This window comes from Oppia nitens, unplaced genomic scaffold (genome assembly GCF_028296485.1).
Source record: "Oppia nitens isolate AA-2021 unplaced genomic scaffold, nextdenovo-longstitch-racon4-pilon3 scaffold10_pilon_pilon_pilon, whole genome shotgun sequence".
In the NCBI taxonomy this organism is placed as follows: Eukaryota; Metazoa; Arthropoda; class Arachnida; order Sarcoptiformes; family Oppiidae; genus Oppia; species Oppia nitens.
In genome coordinates, this window is record NW_026533189.1 from 2554450 (window position 1) to 2570523 (window position 16074).

A 16074-nucleotide genomic window follows, 5' to 3' on the forward strand; every position below is an offset into this window, starting at 1 on the left:
CACTTGTCTAAATTAATTTGAATATAATATTAAATATTATAATCAATAATTTTGTTGTTAGCTTTGTTACTAACAACTATATGTCTAACTTTATTGACTTTTTGAAATACCGTTACATTAATTGGAAAACTTAACCATAGATTATGGACGTATCGGACCGATTGGTTAATAAAATCGGTAAACATAAAGATAGAGAAACCAAACCACAAACCAATCAATGAGCCCACGTATGACATGAACTCAACAAATATTAGTTTAGGTGATTGAAAATAAATTATATCCGGTTTCGGGCGTAAACTAATTTGTAAGTCAAACGATTTCCAATAGTAATACTGGATATAATTTTTATACTCAAAATATTCGACAAAACAGTCGGGTTTTGTGGGACAGTTAGCTCGACAGGTGCGACCAATTTGATCATCAACTGATAAATCTGGAGCCAAATCCATAAATGTTTCGCCAATTAGTTGATTGCGATCCTTATAATTACTATTATTATTACCGCCATCTAAATGAAACAAAAATATCCCTGGCCACTTTTTGAACTTACGTTTTAGTTCCCTAATCCTACAGTGACCGACACAATCGTATTGTGAATATTGACCATGGTCAATGTAATTGTAACAATCAGTTTCGTAGGGTAACTCCTGGGATCTAAATATAGACTTAATATATTTAATATAATTGAATTTATTATTATTATTTAGCGCCAAAAATACATATTTATAATATTGTATCATTGGATCGTAACGGGAGTGGACAGCATATGTTACATATGGTATGTCCGATCTGATGGTCACTTTCATTGTTTGAATCAAATAGTCCCGATAGACGACCTCATTGCTGGCCATAAAGTTTCTATCGTCGGTACCGATAGTTTGTCCCATAAACGTATAGCACATGTAATAGTAGTCTATCGATACACGTATTGGCGATATTTGTGTGCAGTTTACATACGGTTCGCGGGTTAACGTATCTAACGGTTTGGGTCGCAATACTTTACAAGTGTTGCCGAAAATTTCCTCAATTGAATAAATTAATTCAATTTGTTGGTTAATTGTTAGTTCATTAAACAATTTTAAACTATTTGCTAAACTTTGATTACTAATGTTATTATTATTATTATTAAATAATTGTTTAAATTTCATATCTTTTATGAGATATTGTTTATCAATACATACGGTAATTGCCGGCAATGATATCTCCAATACATTTGCCGGCATAACACTTGTTATAACAGGATATGCAAAATATAGTTCACAAATAACTAAGACTTGATATAAACATAGAGATAAACATATGATAAATGATGTAAATTTGATAATATTATCTCTGGTTAGAAATTGTTTAAAATTATACATTGTTATGCACTTTACTTGAGTTTATTTGTTTGTATATACTGTATATATATATATTTGTGATACTATTTATTTGTAAAAATTACTAAAATTTTTCTATTAACAAAATTTGAATACTAAATTTATTAGAAAATAAATATGTAATTTATATTGTATATAAAGTACCAGTATTTATTGATTATGAATAACTTTTGCTTAATAAATTTAATATCGCATAAATTTTGACCAAAACATTGAGAGTTGCTATGTATATTGAATTGAATAAATAAAATATTGAAAAAACATTAATAAAAAAAACAATAAATATTTAAGTACTAAAATAATATATTAATAGACTAATATATAGTATTATATAATCAAAAATATATTATGTTTTTTTGTTAGTTTGTATAAAAAGTATTTCCAAAGCATAAAAAGTTTTTTATAACATTATAACATTTTACTACATTAGTTACAATTTTTTTGCTTTATTGCAATTATTGATTAATAAAAATTGCAAAATTATTAACTACTGTACCAATAGTTTAATAATAATATAACATTGCAATTGTGATATATATATATATATATTTATAAGAAATTTTACAAATAAATACATTTGTTTATTGAATGTTTGTCTTTTTTGTTAAAAAACAAATTATCCAACATATAAATAATTTTATATATTATATAAATAGCAAGAAATACAAATTTTTTAAAAACTAATTTCTAAATAAATAGCAATCAAAACCTAATAATATAATACTGAATATGAAAATCAAAACATTTTTTTTGTTGGTTGAAAACACTAATCTATCTGTGAATATATGCAACGATGAGTGACAGTAAATTGCCTGAACTTTGGTCTCATCTTGAGATACATAAGGTCTAACTCATTGTATTCACAATTTCCTAATTGATTGACCGTAAATGTGACCAATTGTTTCAATTTCGATAGCGATTCTAGCGACTGGTCGGTCAGCTCAACATAGCCTAAAATCAAATCACTGAGTTTCGGCAAATTGACGGCCAGATTGACAAAAAATGGCTCCCGAATGATGGTATGACAATAGATTGCCAATCGTGTCAATTGTCGGCATCGGTTCAACATATCGCTAGTCATCACAAAGTTTATGTCGTTGGCTATAAAAGTCAGAGACAGTGCCGACACTTGAGTCTCGCCAAACACTTCATTGATATCCGAGACAACTGTCTTATAGTTTACAACCATCGGATAGTCGGCCAAAAATTTGTAAGCAAATCGTTTGAGTTTTGGACAGTTGACCACCAATTGCTGAAACTGTTGTTTATTGATGTGTCGTTTCGTGACACAGATATTGATGTCTGTTAGCGATGCAAAACATTTCAAACAACTGATGACTTTATCGATAAGTTTGTATTCAATCTCTAAACACATGTTTATTAACGGTATTTGTTTTTTGCAGCAAATTTCGGCAAACTTTGCAAACTTGTCGACATTATTGTCAAAACAATAATAGTCGAAAATTTTGAGTCGTTTAGGAATTAGATTTGTTTCGTTGTCGTCAATACTACTGATTAGACCATCGATGGCAATGGTTTCGTCCACGACTCTCAAGTTCGGCATTAATGATAAACTTAGTGTTATTTGCAGACATTGTTCAATAAGACGGGGAAATTGAAGTGTCTTTAATTGTCGACCAAATCTGCCGATCAATGCGATCACCACATCGTTACTAATTCTTGGAGCAGACGATGTAAAACGTGTCAAATATAGACACTCTTTGACCACCAAATCAGTGAGTTGTTCGTAGATTTGGACGACACGATCGCGAACTTCGGGTTGAGTTTCATAGCTATCGAATGATTCGTCGTAATCATAGTCGCCATCACTGTTGTCGGTAATGACACTATCATTGGATACTTCATTATCACCGAATTTATCATCAATCAGATCAATGACAAGAGTATGGATGAGTTGTTCGACTACATCGTTGATAATCATTTGACTATTGTCTGTATTGTTCACAATTTGATCTTTCATTTTGTTGACTAATTCAATAATCTGATCGTAAAACTTGTCTCTAATATCTTTAATTAATTGTTTTTTGAGAACTTTTTTGTTGTCATCAGACATGTCATCATAGATCACGTCTTCATTCTCTGACGACTTGTCTGCATCACTGTCTGTAAGTACAACCTCTTGTGTGATCTCTTCACCATCAGCTCCTCTGTCGATGATATAATCAATTTCAAGCAATACTTTTGTGACATTTCGACACTTTTTGAAGATTGTCTGCCATTTTGATAAATCAAATGACTTGTCGTTTATTCGTTTGAATTGTTTTTCATGTGCGACAACTTCGACGGTATTGACTTTGTTGTAAACCAATCGTTGCCATTGTCTTGAAGTGCATTCGTATCTGAATTTGTCGTCAAACTGAAGATAATCTAACAGTACTTCTGTCAGATCGTCACCGAAACGCTCGAACGAGTCTTTTGCTGGAATAGCCATTCTTCGAGAGTTTGTTGTCGACAACAGTTGATATTACAAATAATAATAATAATAATAATATTAGATATGTTTTTAACGTTTAAATAATATGTTATAAATTTAATGTATAACTTTATATTGTTGAGTTAGGAAATGAAAGTTTATATTCAACAATACAAAGTTATATATTGTATATATTAATAAATTTATTTGATTTTATCTATATATTATAAATCTCATGTATTTGTTGTCTATAATAATTATCATAAATAATTGATGATTATCAAAGTAATTAAATTTGTTATTCAATGTTTTAAAAAATATATAATTGAATTATTTGATCATTATCTGGTCAACCATACTACACTATACACTATATAGTATATGTACTATCAATATAATCATAAATGATCAAGTACAATATTGTTAAACAATTATTGCTCAAATTAATCAAAACTAACAAAAAATTACTTCTAAAAAAATCATAACATAAATCAAAAAATTAAAATTACTGAAAATTTACTGAAAATAAAATATGAATAATAATAATATCTACCATTCCTACAATACCCACCCATCCACTGCTCACCATTTACTATGTCTGAAACCATTGACAATTAATTAGTTCATCGATTGTAGGCCGATGGATGGGATTGTCATCAAGCATCCAATTAATCATATGGACAAACGGATAGGTGCTTATTGTAAGCCGGGGACTGGCATTTTTGTTGGTTAGTTGGCCCAACTGATTAGGAATTGTTACCTTTTTAATAGCGATCATGGCATACCTGTGCTGATTTTTGCCTGCCAGCGTTTCGCAAATAGTCAATCCAAGACTGTATATGTCGCACCGAAATGTATCTACCGGTGCTCCCATACTAGCTCTGGCAAGTTCCGGTGCAGCAAACGCATGAGTACCTACAAAATAGTCAATTTGGTTACTGGTTACCGATAGACCATAATCAGATAACTTATAGGTAGTCGTACCAGTGCTCGAATCGTATATGAATAGGATGTTAGCTGTCTTGATATCCATGTGCGCAATGCCCATATGGTGCAGATACTGGAGTCCCATCGATACCTGTCTGAACCATTGTTTGGCATGAAATTCGTTGAGTGTTTTCCGTTTAATTATAGATCTGAGAGAATCGGTACACAATTCCATGAAATGCAAGTGTCGGACATATGGAAACTGTGTTGTCTGATCCATCACATGGAAGGCCTCCTCTGAGCGTACAATGTTTTCGTGGTTCAGTTTACTGTGCAGATCGTACTCCTCCATCATATGTTGGACGGCCTGATAGGGTGTACGATTGCGTTTGAAGCGATCAACCGATAGTATCTTAACAGCCATTTCATACTGTGTATAGTCGGTCTTACCGGTTCGGTCGGACAGTGGCTGACTTAGACTACACTTCCATACGGTACCAAAACCTCCGGAGCCGAGTGCCTGTATAAATGTAATACCTCTGTCAGTGCACGCCTTTAGCTCATTATCGGGCAATGGCTTTCCCGGTGGTATCTGTTGTGTATATTGCGAACCAACCTTACTCCACGAACCAAATAGGTTTAACAAGTCTACGTATGGATCAGTTGTTTTGGTTTGACTCCCAGATGTTGATTGTGTCTTCTGTTGGTGTGATGATGATAGGCGTTGCCGTCGGGTTTGTCTCGATGTACTACTTCTTTTGGACGGTCTATAACGTTTGAAGTAGGGTCTCATTATCTACCTATCAGTGCTTGATAAACCTTTTATGATATACAGTATTAATACAGAATAGCCTTTTAGCTTCTGGATGTACGATACGAACCTTTTCGCTCACAACGATGTCTTTTATTTGTCAGGTTATTGACAACAATGAAAATTATTAGCATTTTTTTAAAGAAAAAAATTCATAATTTAAAAAAAAAGTTGTTATACAAACTATGTGTCGGTATTAAAAAAACAAAAGCACCGGTAGTTTAATATTAATAATGATGATAATTTTTAAAAAATATTTTAATTATATAGTTTTATAAACAGGAAACCAAATTTTCAAATAAATAATTGCATTTAAAGCGGTTTAGAAAAAAACCTCCCGAAACCCCAGTGGGTTATTAGAGAAAGAGAGTGAGAGGTTTGAACAGCTTGTTAGGGGAACTCAGATGTTTGGCCGATCGGTATCCAAACCGTCGGCATCTAAACATTAGGCAATAAGCGACACAACACAGCAAATCAAACAACAAAACTATTTATTATTTATTAATTGAAACACAAGATTATCATCGGCTCGGCTCTACTTTAGGCCTGCCGTTACTTAACATAACTAAGTGACTAAAATGATAAACATTAACAAAACAATGAAATAATATGCCGTCCGATTAAAAGTTGGATTAACAGTAACCCCTAAAACATGGACTGAAAAACAGTGACTAACCAATAAAATACACAAAAGTATCTCTAAAATCTTTAAAAAAACTATTCAAAAGTATTGGGAAAATTACTTATATAAAACATTAATCATTAAATTATATTCAAAAACTATTGGAAAATACCTAAAATAATATATTATTATATATCAATACAATGTTATAATTTAAACTTTTGACTACAAAATATTATACAAAAATAACATAAACTTGTAGTCAAAGCTAACAAATCCGTTAACAATATTGAATATATGTTTGTTGAAAATTACATATAAAAATTTATAATTATAAATAGCTAAAAATAAAATAAAAATTTTGTTTAAATTAATTGCTGCATAAATTGCAATAAAAAAATAATATGATAATGAATATAAAAATTTTTTTTTTGAAGATATTAATCAAACTGTGAATATATGCAGCGATGAGTAACAGTAAATTGCCTAAACTTGGGTCTCATCTCGAGATACATAAGCCTGGACTCGCTATAGTTCCCATTTTCTAATCTATGGACCGTAAATGTGGCCAATTGTTGCAATTTGGATAGCGATTCTAGCGACTGATCGGTCAACTCAACATAGCTTATGCATAAATCTCTTAGATTTGGCAAATTGATGGCCAGATTGACAAAAAATGGGTCCCGAATAATGTCATAACAAGACAGTGTCAATCGTCTCAATTGTCGACATCGGTTCAACATATCGCAGGTCATCTCAAAGTCTATAGGGATTTCAACAAAAGCCAGAGATAGTGCCCACACATGAGTGCCGCCAAACACTTCATTGATATCCGAGACAACTGTCTTGTAGTTCATTGTCGCCGAAAATTTAGCTGAAAATTTGTAGGCAAATCTCTTGAGCTTTGGACAGTTGTTTAGCAATTGCCGAAACTGTTCTCTATTGATGTGTCGTTTCTCAACATAGATATTGATGTCAGTCAACGATGCGAAACACGGCAAACAATTGATAACTTTATCGATAACTTGGTCTCTGATTTCTAACTTTAGTCTCGATAACGGTATCTTACGTTTGCTGCAAATATCGGTAAACTTTGCAAATTTGTCGACATTATTGTCATCTAAATAATAGTCAAAAACTCTGAGTCGTTTAGGAATGAGATCCGTTCGGTTGTCGTCAGTACTACTGCTGATGAGGCCATCGATGGCAATGGATTTATCCACGACTTTCAAGTTTGGCATTAATGATAAATTCTGAGTTATTTGCAAACATTGGTCAATAAGACGGGGAAATTGAAATGTTTCTAATTGTCGACCAAATTTGCCGATCAATGCAATCACCGATTCGTTTCTAACTATTAGAGCCATTGATTTAAAACGAGTTAAATGTGAACACTCTTTGAAAACCAAATCAGTCATCTGTTCGTAGATTTGGTCGACACGATTGAATACTTCGGGTTGAATCTCATAATAGTGGTCATCATCGCTGTTCTCGTCTTCATTTTCCATCTCGTCTTCATTTATTATATCGTTTTCATCTATGAATACAAACTCTTCTGCGATTTCTTCATCAGTAGCGAAATCTTCTTCAGTAATTTCATTAACAGTAGAGTTGAAACTAATATCAATCGATACAGTTGTGATGTATCGACACTTTTTGAAGATTGTCTGCCATTTTAGCAAATCAAATGACATGTCATCAACTTTGTTGAACTCAGTTTCATGTGCGACAACTTCGACAGTATTGACTTTGTTGTAAACCAATCGTTGCCATTGTCTTGAAATGCATTCGTAATAGAATTTGTCGTCAAACTGAAGATAATCTAACAGGTCTTCTGTGAGATCGTCACCGAAACGCTCGAACGAGTCTTTTGCTGGAATAGCCATTCTTCGAGAGTGTGTGTGTATGTGTGTCGACAACAGTTGATCTCAAGGGTTGTTATAATATTAGATGTATTTTAATGTTTAAATAAATTATAATTAATGTTAATGTCTCTGAAACTTTATGTTGGATTAATAATTTCATAAATAATCTCAATGTGAATCAAATAAGTGAATTGTTGTGAAAGCGCGTGTATTAAAAATATATTAATTATAGTAATAGTAATTAAAGTTAAGAAACAATTAATTATGTCATTATCAGTCCCAATCAAACATTTATTCATATCTAATAGTAATATCAAACATACCATGATATTTGTATGACATGACATTAATACCATCTCTGCCCAATCCATATCACCACCATTTGGTGAGATATACAGTACAATCTAACCTAACCTCACACTCCTAACCCACCCCCACTACAATTGGTAATTGATTTTATTAATATTGTTATATAAAAAAAATCTATTCATAACAATTTAGTCTATATATCTGTCGTAAACAACAAAAATAATACATTACATAACTTAGTATTATCAAAATTAAATTATTGACATAATAAATGATATTGTTATATGATTTTTATAAAAAATATTAATTTTTTAAAATTTAATTTGAAAACTTGAAATTAAAAAATTAAAATGTCCACAAAAATAGTAAAACAGTAATTAGCACATAAATTCTGAGACAACTGTTCCTAATTAAAGATAATCCAAGACAATGGGTGAACAACAACAACAACAACCACGACAACAACTGCCAAATGAAGATCTAATAAAGGCCTGTTGGCCGGAAGTGTACAATGCATTGACGCAAACCCAAGTGGTGGGCTTTCCGTCCACTGATAATGGTGGTCAACCTTATATCAATATGAGACTATTGTTTTATCAGCAACAGCTATGCATTTCCGGTGATATCTTTAAGATTCAGCCAACTTTACACAATAACATCTTTTATGTCGACTTTGAAAACGGTTGGCGATTCGTACAGTAGATTGTGGTTTAGGACTCGTACGGCGTCTAATTCAAACTAACTTTCCCAATAGAGATCATAATCATAAGGCTATCTTTACGTATGGCATCAATGGCACCGGTGGTCCACAGGCCCAACTCATTTATCGTGACCCTGAAAACGCATACCTCTATGTCATAGACCAGGACACGGCCATTGAATTGCGTAATCAGTTTGTCTTTCAACAACACATATTGAGGTTAGTCAGGACTGCTTATACATTAATAGCATTTGCCGACTATTTGTTTGAATGGATAGGTATGGGTGTCGACGACCAAAGCGTCCATAATTTCAGAGATGAAATCTATGTTTTCGGCGGTTTTTATTTGCAACAAATGACATTAGCCGTCAAATCGGAACAGATCTACAAGAGTGCTATTGTCCGAACCAATACAATGCAATTGTTACGTCCAAATCGACCGCCACAACCACCGGTGCGACAACCGATACCTCCGCTCATTGAAATCCCACCATTGAATTGGATGCCAACTGAAGAGGTCGACCAATTTATTGCCAATTATCGTGAATTTGTGACCAGAATTATGCAAAATCAACTGTTTGTTAGGAGTTGGCAACAAATGTTCAATGAGTTTGCCAGTCAACAGACATCCATCACTATTGATAACGATGGCCAACAAACTGTCGTACTATGGAATGGCCATCAGTTCACTGTCACAGTTACCAGAATAAGAGTCTCAGACGTTAACCTATATTCTCTATTGTCAAAAGCTTTTACCGATAATCTGAGGAGTGGCTATCATTTGAGTCGACCACAAAATGGACTACCCTGGTTGGCATATAGAAAACTAGGCAAACAGCATTGGGCGCCATTGCACAGTCACGGTTTGACCGGTCATCTCAATGCCGACAATGAATTTGCCGGAAATAACGGTTGTCAAGCAATGACTTTACAGTTTCCAGAAATTGATGCACTCAACCATCAGCGCCTATATTTTGTGAACCGCGCGATGGCCAGAGAATTGTTGGACATTTTCGAGAGACAACAGCTGATCAGTCAATATCATCAATGGTTTGAACAACTTCTGGCCTTTTCAAAGACATTCTGCGATCTGCGGCTGAGATTCAGAAACGGCGAAAATCTCATTGACATTGAATGGCTTCGCAATGGTAGCCGAGTATTGGGTCGGTTAGCTATGCTATTGACACTCAAGTATGACTGTCTGACTAGACTCGAACAGATCTGGAAGTATAGTGTACTCGTAGCCAATGTTAATGCAACCGAACAACGAGATCGGGAACCTATGGTCACATTTGTTGCCGTACAGGACGGCATGTATGGTAAGGGATCGTCAAGAAGATTGAACGCATTGTGGTAATTGTTGTGTGTGTTTAAGTAATGTATAGTCAATTGATCCACTCATCAACAACAACAACAATAGATAGTCAATCACAAAAAAAATTAAACAAAATAAAGATATAAATTATTAATTACCGGTAATTATAAATTAATTAACGGTATTATTAGAGTAAATACATCTTTTAATAATTTTATATTATGTTTGAAAAAAACTTGGAATTATTTTCCCAAATATCACAAATCAGATGATATTTTTGTTGTTATAAAAAATAGTAAATTAATTGTTAGTATTATCGATAATTATACTAAAATAATAAGTGCATATTTAATTTAATTTTTAATTACAATTAATATATATATATGTTATAATATCCTATAGTATAATAAATTAGTTATTGTTTGTCAACTTTGATACATTAATTAACTTATCGGTAACTTTACAATTAATTTGTTTGCCTAATGATAGTATCGATCAACATTATCAGGGAGGGAAGTTCCCTAAAAAAAATCCCTCCAATTTTTCAGGAAAATATTTTAGTATCCCTCTCTTTTGAATTTTATATGTACCAAAAAAAATTTATATGAAAAAAAATGTACCAGTAATATATATATTTTTTATATTATAACAATAAATAAACCACCAAAACTAGGAATCTGATCCTAACCCTAGCAAATAACAAATAAGTCTAGAATCTATGGGGAATTTCTAGCGAATTTAGAAAATTTAGAGGAATTTAGAAAAATAGGGAATATTTGTAAAATAAAACAAATTAAAAACAAAATTATTATTACACAGTATACCAGTAATTATAAACACTGTATATTATAATAAACATATATTGTTTCTAAATATATTTAATATTATTTCAATTACAATTACAATACGGTAATACCAATTGTGAGACATCAAGATATCTAAGTTTACCATCAATTTCCTGTCCTAACGATTCAATATTAATGTATCGGTCAAACTTGCCATCGATAAAAAAAATACGAGATTTGATCTTCAAATGCAACAATTTATAGATATAATTAAGTGAATCACTAGTGATGTCCACTTTGTAAGCATTCAGATATTGTAGTCGCGGTAAATGTCGGTCAATGTCCACAAAAAACTCGTCGCCAATAGCTATGGATCCAATTTCATACATATAATAAATCGACAAATGTGTCAATTGTTTCATCAGTTGTAATGAACTAATCGTTGGTTTAATATCTTTGTCAATACCTAATAACTTAATCGTCAATCTCTTCAATTGTCTCAGACGAGTGTTGATTGTGTCCATTAGTTTATCAATTGTTGACTTATGTCTAACATAAAAGCGCGAAAAGATGTCCAATGATTTCAATTTCAGACAATTGTGGCTAACTTTGGCAAACAGATCATCGAAATACTGATAAATAATATTATCACTATCGGGATCTTCGTCCCAAATATTATTATTATGGTATATACTTATAGACAAATGTGATAATTCAGTCATCTGTGGCAAAATTGATGCAAATAATTCAACAATAGTCTCATTAATATCGTAAACCATAATTAAATCAAATGATCGGATATTTTGCTTGTAATTGTTGACAAATATCTTAAGCAATGGCAAATCAATATCATATCTAATGGTAACCATTATGGCCAACGATTTGACGGTTTTCGGTAAAACACATTCATTATAGTTGTTGTAATTGAATAGTAAATAAAAATCATTGCCATTGTATGCAAGTGTTTGTACTTTTGATTTACTTGTTTCGTCCAATTGATCCAAACATTTGACAAACGATTTCATCAATTGACTGGAATTAGTCTTAAATCCAATCAATTGTCCGACAATTTTGGCGAATAACGAATCAAACAAATAATAATTATTGCTTTTGATGTCGAAGTGATTGATGTGAAGATATCTTATTTGTGGACAACATTTGATTAGTAGATCCATGAATCGGTGGAGTAATTCATCGGTTAAAATATCAGTGAAGACAACTGTCCTAATATACGGACATTTTGTAACAATTTTGTCTAATTGTTTGAAATAATATTTTTTATCAATTATTAGATTAGTTTGTGTATTGAATATAAGTCTTTGCCATTGTTTGCAAACAAATTGATACAACAATTTCTCTTCAATTCTCAGATAACTTATCAATAGTTGTGTCAAATCATCGCCGAAGCGATCAAATGAATCTCTTGTCGTTGTTGTTGTTGTTGTGGTCATTGTCTTCACACTGTTGTCTACAATCACTTTCTGTCACATCTTTTTTTTTTAGATGCAAAACACGGTTGGTAGAGCTCTTTAAGGAATCAAAAATCCCGAATAGTGATGGTAGCTCAGACCCCCCTGAGTCTACCCATACCACCCACATAGCTGTCCGACCTCCGCAATTCGAGATATTCGACTTTAAAGTCGAAAATTATTTTTGACGTTATTTATGAATATGACATACTATCGATGTATTTTTCAATACTAATTATGATTATAAAAAACTAAATCACATTATGTCAAATATTTTTCGAGATATTGGACTTTAAAGTCGAAAAAATAAAAATTCCGCATGATGTCTAAATGGCAATCGAAGTGCTTTTCGATTAAAAACCACAGCAAGTGGTATATATGATCCACCAAAAATTGTTAGACCAATGTTTTTGTCTACTAACTTTTTTAAACTTAATCTAATTATTAAAAATTTTATTAATTACATTATAAATAATTTATAAACTTAATTTTAATACATTTATTTTATTATATAAAATATTATTTATTACATTTAAAAATACTTAGAATATAATTCTTATTTTTATTATATTAAAACTAATTTTTAAGTCATAATTAGTAACTTTAGATATATGTGGCTAAAATTCTGTTTTTATTCAATGAAATATTTGCTTAAAAATATGAAAATATGTGGTTATATTTGCTTAAAATAGTAAAAAATGTGCTTATAATTGCTTTGAAAAGTCAAAATATGTGATTATATAGATTAATAAAATTATTAAAAATTATATATTAATTAATAAAAGTAATTTTGTGTTACAATTTATGATAAAGTAATATTTTATATTTTTATTATTTAAACTTAAAAAACGCATAAATTAAAAATATTTACCTTTTAAAATGTTTGTATAAATTTAAATTAATCTAAATAACATTTTCACTCCTATTGTCTTTTAGTAAACACTAGAAAATAACATAAAACATTTCATTATTTTTTTGATTTGTTTAGAAAAATTAACAAATAAAGTTTCATTGATAAAATAATACTATTTTTAAAAAATTGAACAAATAATACATACAAAAATACATAAAAAAATGCAATTCAACTATTATTTTACAGTTATATGCGAAATATGTCATAATATGTGATAGTATTTGATAATATGTGACTACCTTTCAAAATATGTGTTTATGTGACTAAAACTTTTGCTATAATTATTGGTTTTTAATCAATCGTTTATATATCTAATTATTTTGTTAATATCTTTAATCACTAAAAATATAAGTTATATGTGAAATAAATGCTCTAGTCATAATCAAATTATATTTAATTTTTAATAAATAATAAATTTATACAAATGTATTTTTTAAATTTAATATTTAAAATTAAAATAATTCTAATTATTATTTAAGATGCTTAAATTATTTTGTCACAAATATATATTTTGACTTTAAAGTCGAATATCTCAAAAACTATATAACAATGATCCTGACTATTATATAAATCAGTTAATAGAAAATAATATAATTAGTGATCGGAAAAACTGTTTGATATATATATATTAATAATAAATAACCTCAAAAGAAATTGATTAAGTAGAATATCTCGAAAACTATGTGACAATGAATTTTAATGAATTTTAAAAATGAATTTTAATATTTATAATTAGTATTAGAAATTGCATAAATAATAAATCTCATATTCATAAATATTTTTTTTGACTTAAAAGACGAATCTCGAAAATTATTTGACATAATGTGATTTAGTTTTTATAATCATAATTAGTATTGAAAAATACATAGAAAGTGTGTATCATATTCATAAATAACGTCAAAAATAATTTTCGACTTTAAAGTCGAATATCTCGAATTGCGGAGGTCGGACAGCTATGTGGGTAGTATGGGGAGACTCAGGGGGGTCTGAGCTACCATCACTATTCGGGATTTTTGATTCCTTAAATCACTCTATCAGCCGCAAAACACATGTGTTTGAAGTAAACAAATATTATTTAAAGCAATAATTGTTTAGAAATTTAACAAAAAAAAACTGTTTCAGTTTGTGCTAAACCAAAACAATAATTTCAATACAACAGTACAGTAGCAATATTGCTATCAGGGTTTTTAAAATGACAGGCATAAACAATAGATGCCAATTTTGCCAAATGCCCTGGGCATCTATTTTCAGGTGGTCAGACACCTATTATTTTAATTTTATATTATTAATTAATTAAAAAAAAACATTCTTTTCTCTCTTTGTTTAGTACCTATAATTATACAGTAATCTAATTAGAATTAATTGTATATTTAATTTACACGGTAAAAAACTAAATTACGTAATTTGTATAAATAAAGTAACTTTTAAGCAATTTAAATTGCCAGACATTTATGGCATCTATTTGGGCATTACCAAGGCAGACATTTATTTACTAAAACCCTGGTTATTATACACACTAAGGTATTTGTGGTGCGTCTGCTATTGTTTTGGTTTAACACAAACTGAGATAGTTTTTTAAAAATTAATGTTGACTTCAATACAAAATAGATGTCACACTTGACAGACGTCCAAAAAAAACATTAAATTTAATTTAATATAAATAAACTGTTAATTCAATAACCAATCAATTATTATGAAGAAAAAATTCAGATAAATTTCTATGGGTTTTACATTTTGTACTGTATATCATATATTTTTTTTAAAAAATGTACTGGGTTATCGGTAATTATAATATTATATACAGTATAATCATAATTATAGCAAAACTTTATAAATCATAAATTTTAAAAAAAATTGAATGACATGTTTACCCTATTATATATAATTACAACATTTTTAAAAAAAAAATTTAATATTAATTTATGCAATTTAATAAACAACTAATAGTACCAATAGTTTTATAACTTTAGTATTAAGTTTTAGCGTAAAAATTAATATATATTAAATAAATATTTACCGGTAATATCGGAAACTTTGATACATTAATTAATTTAAGTTTACCATCAATTTGTTGGCCTAACGATAGTATATCAATATCATTGATATGATAGCCATCGACTTTAAATGTAATCGATTTTATCTTCAAATGTGACAATTTGTAGATATAATTAAGCGAATCGCTAGTGATGTCCACATCGTAAGTCTCCAGATATTGGAGTCGCGGTAAATGTCGGTCAATGTCTGCAAAAAAGTCGTCAAAAATATAGCTATTTGTTGTCTGAATCGATAAATGTGTCAATTGTTTTAACTGTTGTAATGAACTACTCTTTAGTTTCATATCACAGATATTTTTATCGACAAATAATTTTATTGACAATCTCTTCAATTGTTTCAAACAACTGTTGATTGTGTCCATCAGTGAATCATAAGATGATTTATGTCTAACACCTGTGTGCGCAAAGATGTCAAACGATTTCAATTTAAGACAATTATGGCCAACAGTGGTAAACAAATTATTATAATATTGATTGAGAATATCTTCACC

At 30.3% G+C, this 16074-nt stretch overlaps 5 protein-coding genes across 6 annotated transcripts; 1 reads left to right on the forward strand and 4 right to left on the reverse strand.

The window, feature by feature from the left end:
• Nucleotides 1-2135: 2135 nt before the first annotated feature.
• Nucleotides 2136-4462, reverse strand: LOC128966223 (uncharacterized). Of its 2 annotated transcripts, none has more exons than XM_054313066.1 (2): nucleotides 4400-4462; nucleotides 2136-3832 (listed from the first exon to the last, which is right to left on the reverse strand). In XM_054313066.1, exon 2 carries the CDS (start codon nucleotides 3829-3831, stop codon nucleotides 2146-2148), a length of 1686 nt encoding a protein of 561 aa, XP_054169041.1. In that variant the 5' UTR covers nucleotide 3832; nucleotides 4400-4462; the 3' UTR covers nucleotides 2136-2145. The 2 variants fall into 2 exon arrangements, with proteins under 2 accessions (XP_054169041.1, XP_054169048.1); XM_054313073.1 differs by having other exon boundaries at nucleotides 4367-4426.
• Nucleotides 4406-5020, reverse strand: LOC128965617 (ovarian-specific serine/threonine-protein kinase Lok-like). Its single transcript, XM_054312351.1, has one exon. The coding sequence runs from the start codon at nucleotides 5018-5020 to the stop codon at nucleotides 4406-4408; it is 615 nt and encodes a 204-aa protein (XP_054168326.1).
• A 21-nt stretch (nucleotides 5021-5041) lies between these two features.
• Nucleotides 5042-5703, reverse strand: LOC128966238 (uncharacterized). Its single transcript, XM_054313087.1, has 2 exons — nucleotides 5191-5703; nucleotides 5042-5107 (listed from the first exon to the last, which is right to left on the reverse strand). Exons 1-2 carry the CDS (start codon nucleotides 5531-5533, stop codon nucleotides 5067-5069), a joined length of 384 nt encoding a protein of 127 aa, XP_054169062.1. The 5' UTR covers nucleotides 5534-5703; the 3' UTR covers nucleotides 5042-5066.
• Nucleotides 5704-6613: 910 nt separating this feature from the next.
• LOC128965625 (uncharacterized) lies at nucleotides 6614-15705 on the reverse strand. The gene is made up of 2 exons (XM_054312363.1): nucleotides 15547-15705; nucleotides 6614-8100 (listed from the first exon to the last, which is right to left on the reverse strand). The coding sequence occupies exon 2, from the start codon at nucleotides 8057-8059 to the stop codon at nucleotides 6614-6616; it is 1446 nt and encodes a 481-aa protein (XP_054168338.1). The 5' UTR covers nucleotides 8060-8100; nucleotides 15547-15705.
• On the forward strand, nucleotides 9207-10465 carry LOC128965928 (uncharacterized). The gene is made up of 2 exons (XM_054312710.1): nucleotides 9207-9266; nucleotides 9326-10465. The coding sequence occupies exon 2, from the start codon at nucleotides 9328-9330 to the stop codon at nucleotides 10402-10404; it is 1077 nt and encodes a 358-aa protein (XP_054168685.1). The 5' UTR covers nucleotides 9207-9266; nucleotides 9326-9327; the 3' UTR covers nucleotides 10405-10465.
• Nucleotides 15706-16074: the final 369 nt, after the last annotated feature.

Excerpts from the sequence above, each read along its gene's own strand:
- LOC128966223 (XM_054313066.1), bottom strand. The coding sequence starts at position 3,831 with ATGGCTATTCCAGCAAAAGACTCGTTCGAGCGTTTCGGTGACGATCTG.
- LOC128965617 (XM_054312351.1), bottom strand. The coding sequence starts at position 5,020 with ATGGATCAGACAACACAGTTTCCATATGTCCGACACTTGCATTTCATG.
- LOC128966238 (XM_054313087.1), bottom strand. The coding sequence starts at position 5,533 with ATGAGACCCTACTTCAAACGTTATAGACCGTCCAAAAGAAGTAGTACA. Across the intron at positions 5,108-5,190 it reads GCCACTGTCCGACCGAACCG|GCCGTCCAACATATGATGGA; the intron begins GTAAGACCGACT and ends ACACCCTATCAG.
- LOC128965625 (XM_054312363.1), bottom strand. The coding sequence starts at position 8,059 with ATGGCTATTCCAGCAAAAGACTCGTTCGAGCGTTTCGGTGACGATCTC.
- LOC128965928 (XM_054312710.1), top strand. The coding sequence starts at position 9,328 with ATGGGTGTCGACGACCAAAGCGTCCATAATTTCAGAGATGAAATCTAT.